The 23137-nt window shown below is 41.6% G+C and overlaps 1 protein-coding gene across 1 annotated transcript; it reads left to right on the forward strand.

Moving 5' to 3' along the window:
• The first annotated feature begins 3587 nt into the window (after window positions 1-3587).
• Frmd7 (FERM domain containing 7) lies at window positions 3588-22622 on the forward strand. The gene is made up of 12 exons (XM_013523050.1): window positions 3588-3659; window positions 4333-4437; window positions 5290-5332; window positions 7630-7708; window positions 10063-10160; window positions 15758-15872; window positions 16061-16208; window positions 17235-17330; window positions 18672-18835; window positions 20073-20141; window positions 20253-20328; window positions 21537-22622. Exons 1-12 carry the CDS (start codon window positions 3588-3590, stop codon window positions 22620-22622), a joined length of 2151 nt encoding a protein of 716 aa, XP_013378504.1.
• The last annotated feature ends 515 nt before the right edge of the window (window positions 22623-23137 follow it).

Below are 23137 nucleotides of genomic sequence, written 5' to 3' on the forward strand. Positions count from 1 at the left end.
AACTAAAATGACCATCAAGTTTGGGCACTGCTATGAACAGATTTGTGTGTTCCCAAAATTCCAGTGTTGAAGCTTGCACCCACAATGGGAGCATATTTGGAGAGAGGGCCTTTAAAAGGTACTTAAGGTTACAGGAGAGCATTGAGATGGGGTCCTTATCCAAAAGAATTGGTAGCCTTACAAGAAGAGGAAGTGATCTCCTTGTCTTTAACCTCCCTTCAGGTGAAGACATAGGGAGAAGGTGGCCATCTGTAAGCCATGAAAAGAGCCTTTGACAGGACCTGACTATGCTGTCACCCTCGTGTCAGATTCCCAACCTATGGAAGTGTGAGCAAATTGATTTCGCTCTGTCAGTTGCTAGTTGGTGGTATTTTGTTTTTTTTGTGTTTTTTTTTTTTTTGGTTTTTCTGGTTTTTCTCTGGTACCGGGAACCGAACTCATGACCTTGCGCTTGCCAGGCAGGCACTTTTGCCGCTGAGCTAAATCCCCAGCCCCTTGGTGGTATTTTGTTATGCAGTCTCTCTGACTAAGAAGTCTGAGGATTAAAGAAATGACCTGTAACTGTAGAGGAGAATGAGTGATTATCATCTGTGACATTGAGTGCAATCTCCTAAGGACAGCATAATAGTACTCTGAATATCAGGGTCAACAGTGGGAAAAAGAGAATTATCTATAAGATACTTTGTATGATATTAGTCTTTTTACTTTTATAATATCAATTGTGTTGCTCTGGAAAATACAATGAATATAAGAAAAAAGTAAAAGTAACTTTTAGGCTATCATTAATAATGTGTTTTATTTGTTTCCTGTCTATGTGTTTCTGAAATCTTAATTGTATTATAGTCTGTAATTTTTTTCTGGCAATCAGTATGTGGATACATTAGAATCTCTTTTGGGGTAGAAGTACTAGGAATTGAACCCAGGGTCTTCTCACTGAACTATATCCCTAGCTCAGTTTTATTTTGAGAGAAGTCCCTGCTAATTCTCTAAGTTGCCAGGGCTGGGCTTGGACTTGTGATCCTCCTGCCTCAGCCTCCTGGAGTGCTGGGATTATAGGCATGCACCATCATGACCAACGTTAGAATCTTTTTCTAATGTTGTCCACAGACGTTATTTGGCAGTTAAATAATATAATTAGCTAAAGTGGAGACCGTTGTATTTATTGTAACATAAAATGTACCTGTATGCTCATATGTCAATTTTTTATGTAAGGCCTGGGCACTTTCTTTTTCAGTGTGGACCTCTGCTTGCACTCCCCTTTGTCTTTCTTAAATCACATCCATTATGCATCATCTGTGATTTCATGTTGGCTGCTTTAATACAGAAAACACATGTAGCTGCATGGGAAGTAATTCGGGTACACAATCCTTTCAGATTTTGATATACTGTCTATTCCAGTCTTTTACCACTATCACATCCAAAACTACTTTGACAGTATATTGTTTAAGGATTCACTCTTATTGAGTTTTTATAAACAGATCAGCTTACTTTTCCTAGAAACAACTCATGCTTTTACTGTTCATACCATTTTTTGATATACATAATTGAATTAAATTGTACATTTACAATAACAATTAGAACTGTCACAAATATATTCATTTCATTGTATTTTTCTATGCATCGCTCATGTCATATGATGTGCCAGGCACAGAAGGAAGACCTTGATGTAAATTATGTTGTTTAACCCCCAGAGCAACCAGGAAGGAGGTTTATCAGAGTGTTGAAACGTGCTAGGTTAAACAAGAGCAATCAACTGTGCAGAGAATTAGAAGTCCAGAAAAAAATAACTCAGTTGTACATAAGGAGATATCATGAGAAAAATAATCATTACATCAAAATTGAGGCATTGGATCATAATGGCAGAAAAAATTAAAAACTACATGTTGAAACAGAATCAAGACCATACCTGTTACACAACTCATTCCACAAGGCTGGCCAATTTCATCGTAGGGAGGATTCAAGGGAAATAAGCCTGTTCTGGGGGCGGGGTTGGGGGCGGGGAGCATGAGCCCCATGAGCACCTGACCTCCAAGTGCATAAATACCAAAGGCTTCTAGAGCCATTTGACAACATTTACTGTAATGGAAGAATGGAAGAATCAGGGGATACTTCTTATAAACATGCTACGGCATCTTAAGGAAAAGAGCAAAAAGAAACCCTGGACTCAAAGCCTTACAAGTATTGCTATATATTTATTCTTCATGCCTACAGAAACATTTAAGTACACGAACACATGGAAGGCGGCAGCATCGATGAGGAGGTTGAAGTGTCCTGGTGGAAAATAAGAATAAAAATGAAGAAGGAAAAAAGCAAAACATTGAGCTTCTTGAATCAGTTGCAATGAAACTGCAGTCTATGATGGAATCTAGGCCTCGTGACTGAAATGTTTCTCCGGTGTTAGAAAAAGCATTGCTGTCATCTCTCTCTCTTTAGAAATTTTTTTTTCATAATAAAAATCCCGTGGCATCTCCTTGTCTGGAGGACTTTAAAAATAGGAGCGATTTCATCTGTCTGGAATGGTCCGTGTCAGCACTTGCCCTAGGCAAGATTGCCACATAGGCAGAAATTCCGCCCCCCTCCTCAGACTGGGCACCCCTCCCTCAACCCCCTCACCTGTCCTTGGCACCCCACCCCCAGCGCTGACTCCCTTTCCTGGACCTTAGCCCCGGTGTGATCTCCCACACTACATCAAAGCCCTTTTCCCTCCATACAGCAGCTCTCTGTCCAGGTGCTCAGGATGCCATGGCTTTCACCCTTTGTGGCCTATTTGCATTTCAAAATATGGCCCTGGTTAAACCCACATGAATTTGAGCTGGTGGAGCTCTGGGCAGTGTAACCAAGTGCAGGGAAGTCCACGGGGAGAGGGATGTATTTTTGGTCTGTGGGGGAAGGGGTGAGGTAGCCTTCTTCCTGGAAGCTATTAAATCCCAGATGTGGGCTCTGTTTGTGGTACCGCCTTGGGGTGCGGGTGGAGAGGATGGATTCCCTGACCTCTCAAGGTTGCTGTTAATTCTATGGGTCGGTGATTTCCTGCTATGTTTCCCTGGAGCAGGGCTTCCTTTGCAGCACTCCAGGCGCCTCGTGACTCGACGTTAACTAGGGGTTTTCAGCAGAGTGTCTTTGTGCCTATGAACCAGGGCCTAATTTTCCCATCAGCATCCTCCCTGCAACGGCAATGACAGCAGGCGGTGGCTGAAGATTATCCTGGCCATGCTCAACTCAGAGATGTTCAAGGAGAGCCCTTCGAAGCTCTTGTTCTCAGAGGCGCCTAAGATAGCCACTGCTTTGTGCTCACAGTGCTTGCGTGCTTGTGTGTGTGTGTGTGTGTGTGTGTGTGTGTGTGTAAAATACATGTGCGCACTCATGCGCACGAATGCTGCCGGGCGCTTTAGAAGAAAAAACACCATGTGGGCCCTTAGTGAACACAGTATGCTGGGTACAGATTTGGTGGGCCACGCCGCAAAATGAAATCTACTCAAAGAGTCAGATGATTAATTTGACCAGTTTCATGTTGAATCAGCAAACATTCAAGAGCCTCAAGGATGTGGCACGTTCTGAGTTAGACCTGGTGAGAAGAGTAAGAAAGCATGGTCCCTGCTGCGAAGGAACTCAGTCTCAGGGGGGAACCAGAAATCCAGTGTGAGAAGGGCATGTTTGCGGTAAGCCAGGGCACTGGCAAGCAGGGGGCCTGCGCGGGTGATGACCGTGAGTAGGAGTCAGCCAAAGCAAGGTAAGGTGGGAAGGGCAGCTGTGCTAGAGATGACAGCAGCACAGGCACAAAGCATGGTGGGAATTGACAATGTGGGGAACCGCGAGGGGCCGAGATCATGAGAGAGGAAAGTGGCAGGCGGAGGGCAAGGAATGAGGTTGAGGGGCAGGCAGGGCCCGGGGAGGGAATGCCAGCCTCCCCTACAGAGGAGCAGGAGAGTCACAGAGGATTTTAAGTGGGTCAGATTTGTATCTTGATTAAAGGATCTGTCAGTTTAGGGAAAATCATTCAAATTTTTTGTAAGATGCACTGATTAAGGATGTGCATTGGAAGGGTAAATTTGCAGATCCAGCCATGGTTAAATACAAGGCCGTCTTATTCCAAAAGGCTCCCGCATTCTAAGGCTTCTTCGGGGATGTCGCTAAAATCATCTACAGATAGATGCGAGGGTCTGTTGGTAGCACTCTCAGCATCCTTTAGAAGGACAGCGGCAGGTACTCTAAATGGTGCTTAAAGGAAATGAATCTTCAAGAGTCTTGTTGCCTTGACCCTTTTCTCCACACTGTATTTTCAATGCCAGATTAGATACACAAACTATGCTATAATCTCTTCATTTTGTTTAGCAAAAATCGTCTGGAAAAGCACTGTTTAACCTGAGCTGCAGCCACCTCAATCTTGTTGAAAAAGAATATTTTGGATTAGAATTCTGCAGCCATTCTGGAAATAATGTAAGTCAGTTTTATTATAGGGTTGTATGTGTCTATTTTTTTTTCTTTTTTTCTTTTTGGTACCGGGAATGGAACTCAGGACCTTGTACTTGCCAGGCAGATGCTTGTACCACTGAGCTATATCCCTGGCCCACGTGTATGTGTCTAGAATTGCTAGAGGCAACCCGCATAGAGCTATGCGGGGCTCAACCCCAGCCGAAAGACAAAAACCCATTTATGCCCTTGCAACATTATTGAATTTAATAACTTAACCCCCTATTTATTAAAAATCATCACGGTTTGCCAAACACAAATTCTTCTACCACATAACTCATTGTTTTGTCTCTGTGAACAGCTGTCAGCACTTTACCCATTTTGACTTTCCAGAGACTGGACCTCAACCCTGAAAATTAAGACTCCTGACCTCAGCAGCGGATGTGCAGGGGAATCCCCTTTCCTGTTTTGCCGAGCCTAAGCACCGTGCCAGAAAGCCTCATTAGGTCTATTAAGCTGGAATTTGGGAATGGCAGGATTTAAATATGGAGACAAATGCCTTCCTTAGTCTTTGTAGCAACTAACGAGCTTTGTATGTGACACTTCTGAGGCAGGGGAGCAGGGATTCAAATGTCAACAACAAAGAAATTCTAGATCAGCAATGTTCACTGCCATTAGAAAAATACAAGGGGCAGATTGAATGTGGCAAAATTATGCCGTCTCTTTGACATTACTATGTTTCCAATGATCTTTAGAAATCTAAATAATCCCACTATTTGTGTATTTCATGTTGACCTTTATTTGTTACTAAAGAAATGGGGGAAAAAAAACTGCACTCAATGCCATGTTCTACCAAGTTTTTCACTAATGTTATTTCAGGTTTGGTTGGAACTTCTGAAGCCCATAACCAAGCAAGTAAAAAGTAAGTATGGAAAGTCATTTAAGGAATATAGCTCTCAGTTAAAACTTGAAAAATATGTATTTCAGCAACCCTACACAATTCCTCACCTTCATATGGGGGGGAGGGCTTTGATATAGTATTTCAGTCCTTTGCACATTCAGTACATTTAGCAATTTAGAAAATTGTGTTAATTTTGCTTGAGATGAAGGAGCTCACGCTGCTGCACCCTTGAGTACCTGTGAAGAAGGCTGGTAATTACAGCACTCTGCGGATTGGCTCTAGGAAGATAGCTCACGCTCCGCCACTGCGAATCTTCAAGCATTCTTCATGTCAATCTGCAATGCCATTCGCCCTCTGCCTGAAGATTCTTTACTTTGAGCCCATTTCAAGCATTGCCAATTTGCTTCAGTTCATATTAGGGTGCCTACTATATGTGAATTTTTTCCCCTGTGCTTCATAATCAACGGTAGTGGTTCTGAAATTTCAGTGTATATTAGGGGATCACCTGGAGTTCTTATCACCCTCATGCCTGGGTTGAGTACCATCAACCTGCATGGTTAACCAATTCCACAAGTGTTTCTAAGGCAAGTAGACTCTATCCAGTACTTCGAGAAATATTGCCTTAGTGTCTTTATTTCCTGATTCCTCTTCCTCAACCTGGTCTTTATGTTGGTTCTTCTTATAGTTCTGTGTGTTCCCACTGCATAATGATCATCTGTCACATTACTCCAAGAACTTCTTAATTGATTCCTTCCAATCCATCACCTACATTACTCCTAGAGGGATCTACTGAAAATATTACCCTGAGCACATTACTCTCCTGCCTAGAACACTTCCATGGTTTCCAATGACCCTTAGAGTAGTGTCCAGTCTTGTTCTGGACAAAGCACCCAAAGCACTGGACTCTGATTAACTATCTAGCTTTGCCCCTGCTACTAACCACTTGTATTTCTTCCTCTTCTGACTTTGACAAAACTAATCTCAGCTGTAGTCTTCAAATATAAAAAACAGGATGTTCAATTAAATTGGAATTTCAGGTAAACAAAGGAAAATTTTTGTATAAATAGTCCTATAATAGTGTTTAACTGAAATTCAAATTGAACTGGGGTCCTACATTTTGATTCGCTGAATGTTAGAGCCCTACTTAGGTGTCACTTCCTCTAGGAGAAAGACTTCTTAGACAGTCTCCAAACTCTTTTCTTTCTCTGTGCTTCCCAATATTCTGGAACATTTTGTGGTACAATCTGTCCAGATATTTCGTCTATCTGGATGCATGTCTCTCCCGTCTGACTTGGAGCTCTGACTTGTCCTTTTGCCCCCAGTATCCACCCAGCACGATACTTGGCACATAAGAAGCACTCAACAAATGCTTACTGAATAAATGGTAATGCTGCAAGTGTGTGGACAATTTTGATATAATTTTTTTGCATTCCTGAAGCTAGAACCCCAGGGCTTTTGCATGCTACACAAGCACTAGCCCACTGAGCTATACCCCCAACCCCCAGTTTCTTATTTTCTAGACCAAGTAGATGTGAAAGTGAGTAGATACAGTTTTTAAAGACATGTCTTAAGACAGAGAGATTGGTCCACACTGCTTCTGGTTTCCTTTATGAGATTCTGACACCAGCTGATATTCATTCACCCCAGCTAAAACTGAGCACTCTTCTCAGGAAACCATGCAGAGCCCCAAGAAGCAAGTGGTATATTTTTTTGACTAGGACATCTCTTAAAAGAGTACACAGTAGGCCCAAATGGGTATATCTCTTTTCATTTTTATTAGTATAAGCTGTCATACAGAATAATGACATTCATCTTAGGGGACTGGTACGTACACATATCCCATCTTGGTCAATTTTTACCCTTCCTTGCCCTCCTCCCTTCTTCCCCAGATCCTTCCCATCTCGAGTGTACCTCCCTGTTTGTTATTATCTCTCTTTTATTTGGCTCTTGAAATTATTTCTATTTTGGGTCTCTCATACTGAAAGAACCATCTGATGTTTAACCTTCTGAGACTTATTTATTTTACTTAGCATTATTGTCCCAAGATCCAAAAGGGCACTTCTTTACAAAAAGAAACAAAAAAGGAAAAAGGAGTGGGAGAACTTTTCTCAGTTGCTGTCCACATACAGACACAATCCTGCCACATGTGAAAAATTGAAATGTAAAATAAAAGTCTACAAGAAGGAGTAATGGAGAGGGGAGGGAAGTGGAGAAGTGTGTGTGTGTGTGTGTGTGTGTGCACGCTCACATGTGTGTAAAGACCTGTAATTGTTGTGATTCACATTTAAATAAAACTTATGGAGATATTGTGTTTTAAGATCCTAAGGAGGTTGTTTTCAAATTTATGGTGAAATTTTTCCCAGTGGACCCTGGGCATCTTCGGGAAGAACTTACAAGGTATGTTACCCACCTGTGTGTCTGCTGCATGATGCTACTTGAGAATCGTCATTCTTCATTTATCAGGGAAGGGGCTTCCAGCTTTCTCTTGCAAGGCTTGGCTTTTAATCACTCTCAGGAAATGGTGTGGAACTGGTGAAGGAAGGCCTGGCTGATCACCAAGGTGTTGATCTTCCAAAAGTTTAGGGCTGCAGGGAGAAGTCAGGTGGGGTGGTGTGCTAAAAGGGGTAGCAGACCTGAGTGACCACTTAGTGGACATGCCGTTAACCACTACAGCAACAAGCATGCTTTCTTTCCATGGTGTTTATGTCTTAAGCAGTATAGCTGTAATGCCAGCTGATTTCCATAGACATTGAAAAGGGAGTGTGCGAGGATGTATTTCAGAGGTAGAAAGTGAAACATTCAGAAATGATGATTATGTGTACTTTGGAAAATGCCCTTCAAAATCACAATGTGAAACTTTTTCTACAAAAATATATTGTCAACATAACACTCCCTACAGCCTCACTCTGCTTTCCAAACTTAGACTCTTACACACAGAATGGAGCTAAGAGGTACCCTAGTCCAGCCCTCTTGGTTTACAGATGAGCAATCATGTCCTGGGAGCTAAAGTGACTTGACAAAGATCATGGGATGTTGGCAGTTATTCTCCCTAATGTCCCCCCTCTTTTATGATTCACAGCCAGGGCATGTCTCCCCTTTTGTACAAGGACACCTTCCTTCTGGGTCTTTGCAGAAGTCACTTTTCACAAGCCTCTTTCTCTCCCTTTCGCTCTCAATTCTCTCCACACTTGTGAGTTGCAGGCCACTCTCTCAGAGAATTTGATACCTTGGTATCTATATCAGTTTGCATTTGCCAAACCATTTCAGCTGAGTTCTAAATATGACCAATTTTGGTGGAGAGAAACTTTCTCAAAAAATGAGCAAATCAGTGTGATGATAAATGATTCATGATTCATCAACTGTTCAGAGTAAGAACTTGGTATTTGTAGCAGGCAGCTGCCCTCTTCACAGCAAGGAATGTGTCAAATGATAAGAGGCTTCCTTTCTCTCTTGCTAGGAGCAAAATACATTTATTCTCCCTTTAGCAAGAGAACTGATTATTCTCACATACATCTGTATTCGAAAATAGGCAATGGTCAAAGTTAGGCTTCCTTTGATTTTTCCCCCATTTGTCCACTTAAGAATACTTAATTGCAGTTGGTTTTGTGGGAATGCCTTGCTTGAGGCTAATACGTGAATTTCTGGGAGTAGTATACAAACATAATTTTTCTAACAGAAACATTTCTAATGCATTAGAGGAGCTCACAGTTTGAAGGGTTGTAATGATTAATGTTTTTGTAAACTGAATTATCGCCTCCTAAGTTTTTTTCTCTAGATCTCTATCTCTTCCCTGCAATTAATTTTTATCCACCATATTGCCTTCAAGGCTTAATTGGTTACCCAAATAAAATGTTGGAGCCAATTTTGGTCCATGGAAGAAAGAAGTCAGTGGTGGAGTCTCTGTTATACACATTTTTTTTTCAAATTTGATTTTCCTTTGATAGGGCCTTGTATGTGTAAGACAAACGCTGTCTGTTAGGCAGAAACCTGAATACCAACCTGCATTTTATGAGTCCCTCATGAGGCATCAGTGGGAAAAATGTCAGTCTGGCTTAGTTCCATTCAGTAAGCCTTAATTACATACCTATTCTGTGTAAAGCGCTGTGCTAAGCTCTGGTGATACAGAGATAGCAGTGCCGCCAAAAGGAATGACACCAACAGGAGCACGACCCCAGGTCCTTGATCTCTGAAACACAAGCTTTTGCACGGCAGGCAGCCTGGTTTCAGTGGCAGACCGGAGTTCTAGCCGGTTTCACTATCTGTGGGTGATCAGACATTGTCAAAATCACTGAACTCCACTTTGCATAATTGTACAATGGGGCGATCTTCCTGCTCTGCCCACCTCCTCAGTTGCCACAGTGAGCACTTGATAAGCACTTTGGAAGCAGTGCAATATTGGCTTCCCAAGCACACTCATGCTTGCAGGGTCTCCTTTCCTCTCTAGCTCAGGATGTGGCTTTGCTACGACATGGCAGAAAAAAACAGAGGATGACTGGCCTGCTCCCACAAGTTGGCGAGAGGATTTGGTCAGGGTGATTCCTAGTGGCTATGAAACCTGCCAAAATGCTGCATGAGCCAGAGTGGTGGCGTGGGGCTGGCCTAGGGCTCACACAAAGCCTATGTGTCCTTCATCATTACTGAAGGCTTGTGACCCGGTGCCATTCCTCTCGTTTCACCTTGGATCTGGGAGAAGGGGAATGCTTCTTTCTTCTTGCCGCTTTGTCAAGAGGTTCCCCCCAACTTCTTTGCAGGTACCTTTTCACTCTTCAGATAAAGAAGGATTTGGCTGTAGGAAGGCTTCCATGCAGTGATAACTGCACGGCGCTGATGGTATCGCACATCGTCCAATGTAAGTAACAAATGCCTGCTTTGGGAAATCCTCAGCCAGCAAAGGATCTGAGCACCCCCACCCTGCCTGGCACTGTGTCAGCTTAAGAGGAGAGAAATAGGAGAAAGAGGCTGCTTCATTGCAGCCGTTGGGAGTTGGATTGAAATTGTACCTAGTACTCCCTAACTGTCGCAGGGCAAGTCCCCTTACTTCTCTGAGCCTGAATGTCACGCCTTTTAAAATAGTGATGAAGTACCTCCTCACAAGGTGCTTCCGTGGGTTTAACGTAAATGCTGACTTTTCTTCTACCTCCGTTCAACCTTCCCCTCCCACTGCCCCTGGGCTTGCTGGCCAGGAGCTGGTTTGGACAAATTTGGGCACAGAGTTTGCCAGGCAGGCTCTGACTTCCCCTGCTTGCCCCAGGACACATGGCTGGTACGTGCTGTCTACAGCACAGTGTCATGTTCAACATGATTTCTGTATTGCTCTTTATCGTGCTTCCAGAGAACAAAGCCCAGAGTACAGCAGGTGCACAGAGGCTAAAAGGGAAAAAGGCCCCAGGCGTCTATTAGTGCTCCCCATCTACTAGCGGCCGAGCACTTGAACTAGCCTGAATAATGAAGGCAGGCCAAAGAAGGCCTGGGGCAGTGGGGGCTTGCTTGAGAAGGGGGTGACACTGGGCAGGCCAGGCTGTTCCTGCAACCCTAAGGGTAGGGTCTAGGAGCTAGAGATAACATCTCTTCCAAGGCCAGCTGGACTTTATCTGGCTTTTAGAGAGGCCTCCCAAGAATACACTGTTCCTTACTAATCCTGCAGGATCATAACTTTAGTTTTTGTTTGTTTCATAAATTCATTCTTGACCTCTGTCCCTTACCTTTCTGCAAGTCCATAAATGGTAGATTTCTGATTTCACGGGAAGCTCTAGAATGCGGCGCGGGGAGGGGGACTATGTTTATCAAGTAACTCTCAGCTGGGACAAATAAAGAGAGTCCTGGGATCTCAGAAAGGCAGTGGGCAGTAAGAACAATAGTACTTAGGGAAGGCTGAAGGAGAATGTAGCTTTTGTGCTGGGCTTTAAAGTGACATATGCAAACTGAATGGGTAATGATAAGCAGAGAGAGCAGAATAAAAGAAATAGGTGGACAGGAAGATGTATATATAGATACATATATGATGCCGTATGTCTGCTTAAGAGAAGCGGTGGAAAATGAAGCACCATTTTGACGAGTCTTGAATGCCAAGGTCACTGATCATACGTCCACTAACGTACTTAGCACTGAGGTACGGGACACAGGGTAGAGCAGACTGAGAAAACATTACTGGAAACATCCTTCGCCACTCTTCGGTAGCTTCTTTTGGGAGAGCCCAGCTTCATTCTTAACAGTTTTGCCTATGGATTTGGGCCTTCCCTAGTGACCATTTCAGGCATAGTACAGAGCACTTCAGCTTTCCCATAGGTTATTTTATCCATAGAAGGGTTTTTTTGGGGGGATTGCTAAAGTTCCAGAGTTAGTTTCTCCATAATCCATCGCGGTCAACTCTCTGGACTACAAGGTAGTCCACAGAACGCACTCACACTGCTCATTTATCCTCTCTTTTACTCATTTATCCAGTATTTGTGGAATGCCTCATACATTTATTCTAGGCATTCAGGAACCTCCACAATTTGACCTCATCTGCTTAAATCTCTTCTACACACCTGTCTCCTAAAGCCAAATAGTCCCTCTTAAACACAATTCATACATTTCAAATAAAGCCTCCCTCTGTTTGCAAGATACTGTTATAGGCAAAAGAGAAACTATTATACTATTATGCTGTATGCCAGATACTGTTATAGGCATTGCGAACACAGCAGTGAACTAAGACAGAACTTAACCTCCTGGAACTCACATTTTGGCAGTGAAGGGCAGTTAGACAGAGACCCATATAAGAAAAGAAATGATGTGATGCACGTCAGAAGAAGTTAAAAGCAGTGTAGAAAAGTAAAGCATGGAAGGGAGATGGGGAATTCTTGGGGTGGGTACTGAATATTTCAATAAAGTGGTGAGGGTTGGCTTACTATGGGGGTGACAGTTGAACAAAGACTTGAAGAAGGACAGAGAGCAGGCCGGGCAGCGAAATCTGGAGGAAAAAGCTCTAGGCAGAGAGGATATCCTGGGCAGAAGTTCTAAAGTGACAGCACGCCTGGCTGATGCATGCTGAGTGACAGCAGGAGACAGGAATCACAGACAGCCTGAAATATATATTAAAGACCTAGAATATGACACTCAGTGAGAGAAGAAATCACTGAAGTAGTTCAAACAGAGGAGTGATCTGATTTTGTGTGTGTGTGAGACTGAGGATTGAACCCAGGGAGCTCTGAGCTGTATCCTCACCTCCTTTTAAAAATTTTATTTTGAGACAGCATCATCAAGTTGCCCAGCCTGGCAGTGAACTTGCAACCCTCCTGCCTCAGCTTCCCACATAGCTTGGATTAAAGGTGTGCACCTCCACATCTGACTTGAATTAGGTTTGAAAAGGATCATGTTGGCTGCTATGGTGAAAACAGCCAACCTTAGGAAGGCATGGTGGAAGTGCAGGAACCAAAGAAAAAGAAATTGCAGAAGGGACAGATGATAGTCATTTGGAGCAGCATAGTAACAGTCAAGGTGCTGATAGCATTTGTCTGGTGATACTTACTCAATTATATGTTGTAGTTCTCTTCCTATATTGTCATAGTCTTGCATAGGGAGAAAAACAATTATAGTCTTAAGCGTTCTTGTGTTTTCCTAAGGGTCAACATGGGGTCTTGTGTTCAATTACCCAAAAGATTGGTGGTGTATGGTACGAAGTACGGATCCAACTTCCTAGTTCGGCACACGGATGTCAGTTTTTCCCAAAACTGTTTGTGGAAAAGGCTACTATTTCCTCATTGACTTGTCTTTGCACACTTGTCAAAAAACAAATAGGTATAAATGTAAAAGTTTATTTCTGGACTCTCAATTATGCCACACTGATTTTAACGTCTGTCCTTTTGCCATTACTGCACTGTTTTGGTTGTTGTACCTTTGTAGTAAGTTTTGAAATAAGAAAGTATACCTCTTCCAATTTTATTTCTCCTTTTCAAAATGTTTTTGATTATTCTCCATGCTGTGACTTTTCATGTAAATTTAAAGTCTTTCTTTCTTTCTTTCTTTCTTTCTTTCTTTCTTTCTTTCTTTTTTTTTAACAGGGACTACGCTGCAGCACAGGGGGATCAGGACACAGGAGGAGTCCCTCCTAGACTAAAACCCATATTTATTTATTTTGGTACTGGGGATGGAACCGAGGGCTTTTGCATGGAGCTACATCCCCAGTCCTTTTTTGTTTACTGTGATGGGGCAGGGTCTCAGTAAGTCACTAAATTGCCCAGGCTAGGCTAGACTTGAATATTTTACAAAAAAAAAAAAAAAAAAAAAAATCCCAGGATTTTGGTAAGGATTGCATTAAATTTACAGTTCAATTTGGGAAAATATTGCCATCTTAATAATATTGACCCTTCTGGCCCATGAACCTGAAATATCTTTCCATTTATGTAAATCTTTTAAAATTTTCTGTCAGCAACATTTTGTAGTTTTTAGTGAACAAGACTTGTACTTGTTTTGTTAAACTTTTTCCTCAGTATTTCATTCTTTGCTGTTACTGTAAATGGAACTGATTTTTTGACGTGTGTTCTACTACCATGGTATATTGCATTCATTATTTCTCACGTATCGAACTATCCTGAAATCTTAGGACAAATCTTACTTGGTCATAGTGTATAATCCTTTTTATAAGTTGCTGGATTCAGTTTATTAGTAACTTTTAGGGTTTTTGCCTCTTTTTTATGAGGGATAGTGATATGTACTTTTCTTATGATGTCCTTGTCTGGTTTGGTTATCTGGGTAAGACCAGCCTCATCTGGATTGGTTATCAGGATAAGACCAGTCTCAAAGAATGAATTGGTAAATATCTCTTGTTCTATTTTCTAGCAACTTTTGTGAAGAACTTAAATGTATATCATCTTTGAATATTTGACAGGATTAATCAGTGAAGCTATCTGGGTTTCACTGAGTTTTTAGTGGGATTTGTACATTTATCAATAGTGGTAAAAAATACAGTCACTGATTTAGCTTTTAAAAATGTTTTCTATAAGGAGATTTTTATTATATCATTATTTTAAAAATATACCTATATACCTCACTTGTCTAAAAATCAGCATATCCTCTACATAAAACACAAATGAGAATCCAAGACCAAAAAAAAAGCAAAACAAAAAAGCAGCCTTCAGGTACTTAAACCCTATGCACCATTTTCTGTGCATTTTGTGCAATAGGAAAGCACCCATGAGGAGTCTACTGTTACAGAACAAACCCCGCTAACATTTGTGGGTGTCTAGTTTCTCATTTAAGTTAAATTAGAAGTATCAATTTAGAACAAAGTGTTCTAAACTTTGACTTCAGAGGAAGTTAATGACCAGAAAGTAATTAATATAAATCAGATAGATGGGGAAGAAACATGAAGATTATAAAGAGGAACAAAGAATTCAAAGACCAAAGCACTTTAAGGCTATTTACACTAGGGCAGATAATCCCAAATACCTCAATTGCCTGTGTAGGCATATTGCTGTAATAGATGTTTATAACAATAAACTGGAGACATCTAGAAAAGACTAAATTATTATCATGGACAAACTGCCAGCTATTTGGAAAGGCCAGAATAATTTCTAGAATGATTCATCTACTGGGAATTCCAGATAGTTGGGGATTTAAGAGATTCCCAATGTACAGAGTGATGAATTAGTTGTGACTGGCTTACATTAGAGTTAGCATTTTTATTCTCCTTTTGGGATAATGTATGATCAGGGTGGAGTGGGCTAGGGGGATGCATTGCTTTACTAGGGCTGTAATAGGAAAATACCAGAAACTAGTGGCGTCGATGAGAGAAATTTATTTGTGCACCATTCTGGAGACTGAAAATCTAAGATCAAGGGGTTTGCATGTTTGGTTTCTTCTGAGGCGTCTCTCCTTGGCTTTCAGATGGCTGCCTCTGGCTGTGTCCTTTTTCTGTGTGCTCACATCCCCAGTGTTCCTCCAAGGGTCCAAGTTTCCTCTTTTTATCTGGATACCAGCGAGAGTGGATTAGGCCTGCAATGTTCTCAGTTTCATCTTGATCACTTGTGTAAAAAACCCTGTCTCCAAATAGTCAGTTTTGGTGGTATTGTGGATTCAGAATTCAACATACGAATTTGGGGCAGACAAAATTCAACCTATAAAAGACATGATAGGAAGGTGGAGAGATCGTGGAAAAGAATAAGAGAGGAAAAAAAACTAACAAGATGTTCAGTTATGATCTTGGAGCCTTGAAAACCTGTTCTGGGTCTGTAACTTAGCTGTACTGGGACTTCATAGCAACCCACTGCTCCTGACTTGAAAAAGAGCCATTTGGTCTTTCCCTATAGAAAGACAAATACTGTATACATAACGCATGGAATGAGAAGCATGGGGCTGCACAGGCTCCAAAGAAAAGGTTGTTTGGGGGAGGTCAGAAGGTGTACCAGGTACTCTGTTGCTTAAATTTTCAACGGTAATGTGATAAATGCCCCCTTTTCCATCCTGCAGCAGAACTGGGAGACTTTCATGAAGAAACGGTTAAGAAACATCTGGCACAAACCCGATACTTACCAAACCAAGACTGTTTAGAGAGCAAGATAGTGCACTTTCATCAGAAGCACATGTAAGTACTTATCCCACACCTGCTTTTCCAGTGGAGGACACTAAAGACAGGGACAGACTCTTAAAAGCAAGCCCTTAAGCCTGAAATTTTTCAGGCTCAAGAAAATGCAGATCTCTTCATGAAACTCTCAGGGTGGAAGTGTCATTCTTGCTGCATTTATTAGGCTCATAAATTCCTTCCCCTTGCAGTGGCAGGAGCCCAGCTGAATCAGACATTCTGCTACTGGATATCGCGAGAAAGCTGGATATGTATGGCATCAGGCCTCACCCCGCCAGTGATGGCGAAGGGATGCAGATTCACCTGGCTGTTGCTCACATGGGAGTGCTGGTGCTGCGGGTAACAACTTTTCCTTTCGAGCCCTTCATCTTGCCAGGTGGCGAGTATCTTGACTCAAACTTGGGTGTCTGTTTCCAAGGTGATCACACACTCAGCCTTAGCACCAGTTAGAAAGGGAAGTTCCGTTTGGGTATGTTTGGGGTAAACCTTATCCTGTCAATGTGCTTCCACGTGCAGCCTGTCACTGACTGTCTTAGTTCTGAGAAACACATGGATCAGATTAGGCTTGTGCGAGGGGAAGATACAAAGAGGCTCTTTGGACCTTCCATACCAGTGGATTTAGGCATGTAAACAGCATATGCTGTGAGACTGTCCAAATCCTAAGAATCACCTTGAGGGGTCCAAAATATGGTGTACTCATAGACTCTTTTTGTTATGATTTCACTTGAGATACCATCTACTCATTCATCTTCACTACATTTATTGTGCATCCATGCTGTGATAATCACTAGGGCCACAGAGGTAGACAAGGATGATCCTGACTTCATGGAACTTGAATTCCAGTAAGGAGAAGACAGACCGTTAAATAAGTAATAACAAGCAAATGTGATGTGCTTTGTGCTAGGAGTACGGAGTGCTCAGGTAACGCGTGTGAGAGGGGTATAACATTTAAGGTGGGACATGAGGAAGTTATCCATTCCAAAGGGACAGGTTTTGGAGGTGAGGAAAGGTGTTTCAAAGGAAGGGCCACCAGACAAATGTCCCGGAAAGAGTCAATCATGGCATTCCAGAGAATGCCTCCTGTCGAACCTGGAATGCTGAGTCATAGCAATCTCCTTAAACAGACAGGATCCATCTGTGCAAGAGATGGGTGGGAGTTAGAGATGGTCCCATTCCTGAAGGCACATTTTCTTTTTTTTTTTTGTACCAAGAATCGAACTCAGGACCTTGCACTTGCCAGGCAGGCGCTTGTGCCGCTGAGCTATATCCCCGGCCCCTTGAAGCACATTTTCTATCGTCTTTGTGCTAGATTAGAAACCAACACATGCTGACACATTCTAAAATCTGCTCTCTGTTGCATTGCAGGGAAATACAAAGATCAATACTTTCAACTGGGCTAAAATTCGCAAGTTGAGTTTTAAGAGAAAACATTTTCTCATCAAACTTCATGCCAACATCTTGGTAAGTAGTTTTTTTTTTTTCCCCCTTTTATTTGCTTGGAATTTCTTATTTCTCTCTGCAAGTGGACTGAATGTGCGAAGTGGAAATTGGCTGGCCTTGAGGAGGGATATGACACCTGTCCTGCTTCTGCATAAACTAGCTGGAGCTTTAGTCACACTTTTATTAATGGCAGAGCACTAAGAATTCTGAATTGCCATTCAAAATGAATAAAGTTATAGGAAAATGGGTCAGCTGAGCTGACAGGCCTCTCTGTGAAAATTATTTGTGAGAGATTTGAGTAGTCAAGTAGGAGTGTCCAGATCTAAGACTATGGAAATAAACATTTGATGTTCTCTGGCCCATCTTATAGTGTCTTCATTTACTTTCCATAAGGAAAATTATTGAACACTTACTGCACGCCAAAGCCAAGCAGAATGTGGGTATTATACAAGTACACAAAAGAAGCAATTATTGGGCAAGTTTGCATTGTATAGGCTGAGACAAAGGTGCTAGAGAGGATGTTCTTTTGTGACCATAGAGAAAACAAAATATGTGTAGTCAACTACAGAAGACCCAGTTTGGGCTGTATTCTTTGGCATTATACAAATGAGTTCATTTGAGAAGTGCAGGGGACCAGCTCCAATGTGAAACTCATGGAGAAAGCCCTGGGGGCTGATGCAGAAACCTGGGAAGGAATGAGAGACGCGGGTTAGTGTAGTGTGTTGGTGGGACTGAAAAAAGGGAGGCTGTGAGTGTACCATGTACCCTGGGGCTAATGGAGTATAAGGTGAGTCAAGTGATAGGAAAACCTTGAACTGTAAGACTGGAAGGCCACGCTCCCTAAGGGCAGATTAAAATGCATGAGAAGAGCAATACAGAACACTATAGAACAAGACAACATATAGAGAAAAAAGTGTTTCTAGTTAGTCCATTAAAAAACTCATGCATATGTAATCATCCCATAAACCCTTGCGTCTGTAAGCATCCATTCTCTTCTTTCCTGTTGGTCATTTAGAACATCTTGTCACCTTAAGTGGATGCCCTTTGATGTTCATTTTAACCTAATTTACAACTTAATAAAAATGTTCCTGACTAAGAAGGGGGAGGTTACAAAACTATTTAAAGTGAAGGGAGTGTGTAATGCAAGCCTGGTATCTTAGAGAAAACTCTGTTTGTGACCAGTGGCCCTTTCTGTTCCTCAGAAGGTTGCTAATCATTTAGTAGGTGTGAAACCCACGGGAAGCCAAAGGGAAAATCAGAAGCTGCATGGGCCCCTGGACAGATAGTTTGGAGGGCATTTGGATTTGAAGGTCTTCGATATTCTCAAAGGATGTTTTGCATTATGGAAATTTGTTCCTATAGGTATTATGCAAAGACACTTTGGAGTTCACCATGGCCAGCCGAGATGCCTGCAAGGCTTTCTGGAAGACTTGTGTGGAGTACCATGCTTTCTTTAGGCTTTCTGAAGAGCCCAAATCAAAGCCCAAAACCCTCCTTTGTAGCAAGGGTTCCAGCTTCCGCTACAGGTAATTAAATACTGCACATAGGAAAACTACGTGCACTACTTCTTTCCAATAATATGGAAGGTAAAGAAAGAGTTCAAATTGTAGAAATAATAAAAAATTCACTTCAATCATTTGAAAGATTATACCCTTTACTTCTCATTCTTGATATGCCACATTAAATCACTATTTCCTAACTAGGAGACAGGGAGAGAGGAGTAACCTAGCTGAGGGATTGGATCAGTATCACACAAGAAAAGGGGGACATACACAGTCTGCAAATATATATTCAATGAACTTATTGTTTCCCTTAGATGCAGCTTAGTATACAAACCATGAAAAATAAAGCTCAACAACATCCTTTCAATGATTTTTAAGCAAAAGATAGCGTGTCAAAGCCCTGGAGGGGATACAGGATTAAACAGATTAAGCAACATTATGCTAGAAGCTCCTCACTGGAGGTCACACCTTGGAAAAATGGAAGCAAAGCTGAATTAAGATCTTGTTTTTACTTGAACACATCAGCCTAGGAATTCATTAGAAGAAGCTTTCAAAACTCTTAGCTAAGCTTAAAAAATTCTAATCGAATGCTTCCACACTAGGGACTTTTCAAGTAGTGGAAGCCTGCCCCAGTAAAAATTGAGTTATTTAAAAAAACACATATTTTTAATGGAATCCTTCCAAAGTGTATTCTACAAATCCCTGCCTTCTTAAACAGATGATGCTGAGCATATTTTGCCCTTTTCTTAATGACCTGAGTTATTATAAACATCACTTATTATCCTCTGCCGGCAGCTGTAGTGCGGTGATGGCCTCAGGGCGGGGGAGGCATGTCAGGCCCTGCAGTTCGGTGATAAACGGCCCAGACTTTTTGAGTTTTATTATTCTTGTGATTTCTTTTTCAACTCTTGTGTTTCTCCTAGCAGCCAGCTGGATTTCTTTCCTAGTGTATGCCTGACTTGAATAATCTCCTTCTACCATTTATTTAGCTGCTTTTTTTTCTGGCATGGAAATGGTATATAAAATGTGAGCTGGCTTTTTAAATGTTTTAAAAGATTTAGGTTCCATGTAGTTGAGGTTGCTCTATTTAAGCCTGGTTGTTGGATAAGCTGGTATTACCATTACTTTGATAGGTAAAAATTCACATCGTATGTAATTTATCCAGATGCTTTTGGTTTTAACAACGAGCGAAGCTTTCAAGTTTTAGTACCCTATTGGCTTATGACTGAGATTAATGATTTTGATCTCATCTTTATAACAGCGGGAGAACCCAAAGGCAACTTTTGGAATATGGGAAAAAAGGGAGGTTGAAGAGCTTACCATTTGAAAGGTACATGGTTTATTTTTTCCTCCTGCTGCTTTTAAATTGAACTCAGAGATTTATGCACATCCTGGTATTCCTATGATGGCCATTTCAATGACTTCTCTCTGGGGATTGCAGGAAACATTACCCATCTCAGTACCATGAACGACAGTGCAGGTCCTCACCGGACATACTCTCTGATGTATCAAAACAAGTAAGTTTTCTGAAAATTCCTACTTCTTCAGATAAATGTAATTTATCCAAATTTCAGATGCTTCTAAAATTGATTCTGCCAGTCTCTTAATGTGTATAACAGTTATTCTGTTCTACTAGGCTAGCCTACTCCAGAGGTCTACTGGCTCAAACTTTCCCGCCAATGGAAGACTGTTTAGTGAACTACCACTGGTGTGTGCTTTATACATGAGGAGGATCTAGCATATTTTCAAATTGCAACCTGTATTGTTAACAGCTTCCAAAATGCAGATCCAAGTAAATTCCTATGGCTTGTATTTTTAAAACTAGAATTCTACTTTTTCTTCTTAACTAATAGAAGTGTTAAGGCTTAGAGGAAGGTATAGGGACTTGTGTAGGTTTTAAAGTATTTTGTTCCTCATTTGTATAATTTAATGAGAAAGCATTGTTCCCCTGAAACTGTAAGATGATGGCTTCATTTGAGTTTTACAGTAGCAACTTTGTTAATCATTTTATTCCAGATGTCTCTATAAAAAATCAATTATGGGTCTCAGAAACTCTTGTGCCGTTCTGAAATTGTTTTATTTTTTCTACTTTTTAAAATAAAAAAGAAACTTTTCTGCCTTCATTCAAGTCACTGATAGTTTTCATTCAAAAAGCATTAAAAGTATAGTGGCTCAAATTATCATCTAGCATATGAACTTCCTGTGCCATTCATTGCTCTCCTCCTACCATTGGTGGAAAATTGGGAGGAGGCTGGAGCGGGGAGGCTGCAGCATGTATTACCTGAAAGGTGCATTGATATCGCTACTGAATCAAACTGCTTAAAGTGCATGCTGCTCGCATTTTAAGCAGAAAACATGGCGGCTGGAAGTGTGACCTCACCGAAGAAGAACAGTATCAATGTACTTTTTGAAAAAGATTTTCATACCTTTAATTTAGGTTGTTCATATAGTACATCTTGTTTTTTTAATTTGTATCTTGTATTAGTACATGTTTGCAGTACATGCCTATATACCTAATGCACTTTAATTCTTTTTAACACATGACTTGGGATATGGTACAGGTTATTACTCTTTGAATATATGTTTAGCAACTCAGGAGCAGAACGTAGACTGAAACAACTTTGTGAAATACGACCTTTCAAACTTCAAGGCCAACTTAGAACCCTACCCCAACCTTACCCAAATAGCTTTTCCATTCTTTCACCAATGTGTCCTTTCTTTCAAGGTGGAAGATTTGAGACTAGCATATGGCAGTGGCTACTACCGAAACGCAAACGGAGCGCATGCCTCTGAGCCCGTGCTGGACGGCAGGAGGAGGAACTCTGCAGTCGAGGTGACATTTGCAGTTGAGCTGGAGCATTCCAAACCAGAGGCAGATCGAATATTGCTACATCAGTCCCGAAGCAGCTCCTCGTTCCCTTTTATTTATTCAGATTCTGTTTTTAGCACTGACCCTGATCCAGACCCCAGAGACTTCTTTGAGGAAAGGAGTCCTCTAAGCTCCTTCCAAACAAGCTCTAAGTTTGCTGACAATCACTTAAGCACATCTTCTGGCCTCACAAGCAAAATGAGTCCAGCAAGGCAGCTAACTTACACAGATGTGCCCTATATTCCTTGTACTAGTCAGCAGGTTAATATTATGCCTCCCCAAGTCTTCTTTTATGTGGACAAGCCACCCCAAGTAACCAGACGGTCTCCACTGATGGCAGAGGAAGAGGTAAGACCAGACAGCTATATAGAGCCCACTGCAATAAAGCCAGCCAAAAGAAGCCCACGGAATATCAGACTGAAGAGCTTTCAGCAAGACCTTCAAGAACTCCAAGAAGCTATGCCCAGGACTAGCAGTAGGAGCAACGTCAATGTAGATCTAGAAGAAGACCCAAATTTAGAAGATGTATTCGCATACAATATTCAAGAGCAAACACCTAAAAGGTCTCAGAGCCAATCAGATATGAAAGCCATTCATTTTCCTTTTGGGTCAGAATTTAGACCTCTAGGGCCTTGTCCTGCTCTGAGTTGTAAAGCAGACCTATTCACATGTATGTTTGCAGAGCAAGAGTTCCCAGCAGTTCTAATGGATCAGACTGCAGCAGAAAGGTATGTAGCTAGTGAATCCAGCGATTCTGAGTCTGAGATTCTTAGACCAGACTACTACTCTTTGTATGGCAAAGGAATAAAGTCACCCATGGCCAGGATCCGTTTGTCCTCTGGTAGTCTGCAGCTAGATGAAGAAGATGAAGATGTTTCTTTCAGCACACCGACTACGGATGACAGGACTTTGCTAAAACCATGTAATTACTTCTTAGCCTAAAAGTGTGGACTCTATGAATATTTCTGAGCCAGCTCCATGTTACCATCTTAGGTTAAAAAAATAAGCAACTTCTTAATAAATCATTTTCTACATCACTCTTCATGGGTGTTAAGGCAATCTTCTACTTTGGGGAACCTGACTTATGAAAGATAGAGCGACATTCAGTCTCCTAGATCCACTCTTCTATTCCCTCTCCATTCCCTCTGAACATGTCCCCTCCTCCCCAGCAGTGCGGCAGGGTGGAGAAGTTGTTGTCATCCCCATTATACACTTCTTCATAGAAACAGTATAAATGGCGGGCAGATTCTCCATACTTAAGAAGGATAGCAGTATGGCTTGGCATAAAGAATTGGCTTCAAACAACACTTGTGACTTGGTAGACCGTGACTGTGTGGGTCACTTTATACTTAAACAACGGAGTGTGTTCCTCCTACAATGTCAGGAACAAGATGTCCGCATAGAACCTCTCAACACAACACATAGTTAGAATTAACATTGTACTTGACAGAATTCTA

The sequence above is a fragment of the Chinchilla lanigera genome, unplaced genomic scaffold, assembly GCF_000276665.1.
Source record: "Chinchilla lanigera isolate Chin_1 unplaced genomic scaffold, ChiLan1.0 scaffold00072, whole genome shotgun sequence".
NCBI classification, from domain to species: Eukaryota; Metazoa; Chordata; class Mammalia; order Rodentia; family Chinchillidae; genus Chinchilla; species Chinchilla lanigera.

Bases quoted from the DNA above. Each gene is read 5' to 3' on its own strand.
- Frmd7 (XM_013523050.1), top strand. From the start codon at position 3,588: ATGGTCCCTGCTGCGAAGGAACTCAGTCTCAGGGGGGAACCAGAAATC. The intron at 18,836-20,072 runs GTAATTAAATAC...TCTTTATAACAG, and splicing joins GGTTCCAGCTTCCGCTACAG to CGGGAGAACCCAAAGGCAAC. The intron at 20,329-21,536 runs GTAAGTTTTCTG...CTTTCTTTCAAG, and splicing joins TCTCTGATGTATCAAAACAA to GTGGAAGATTTGAGACTAGC.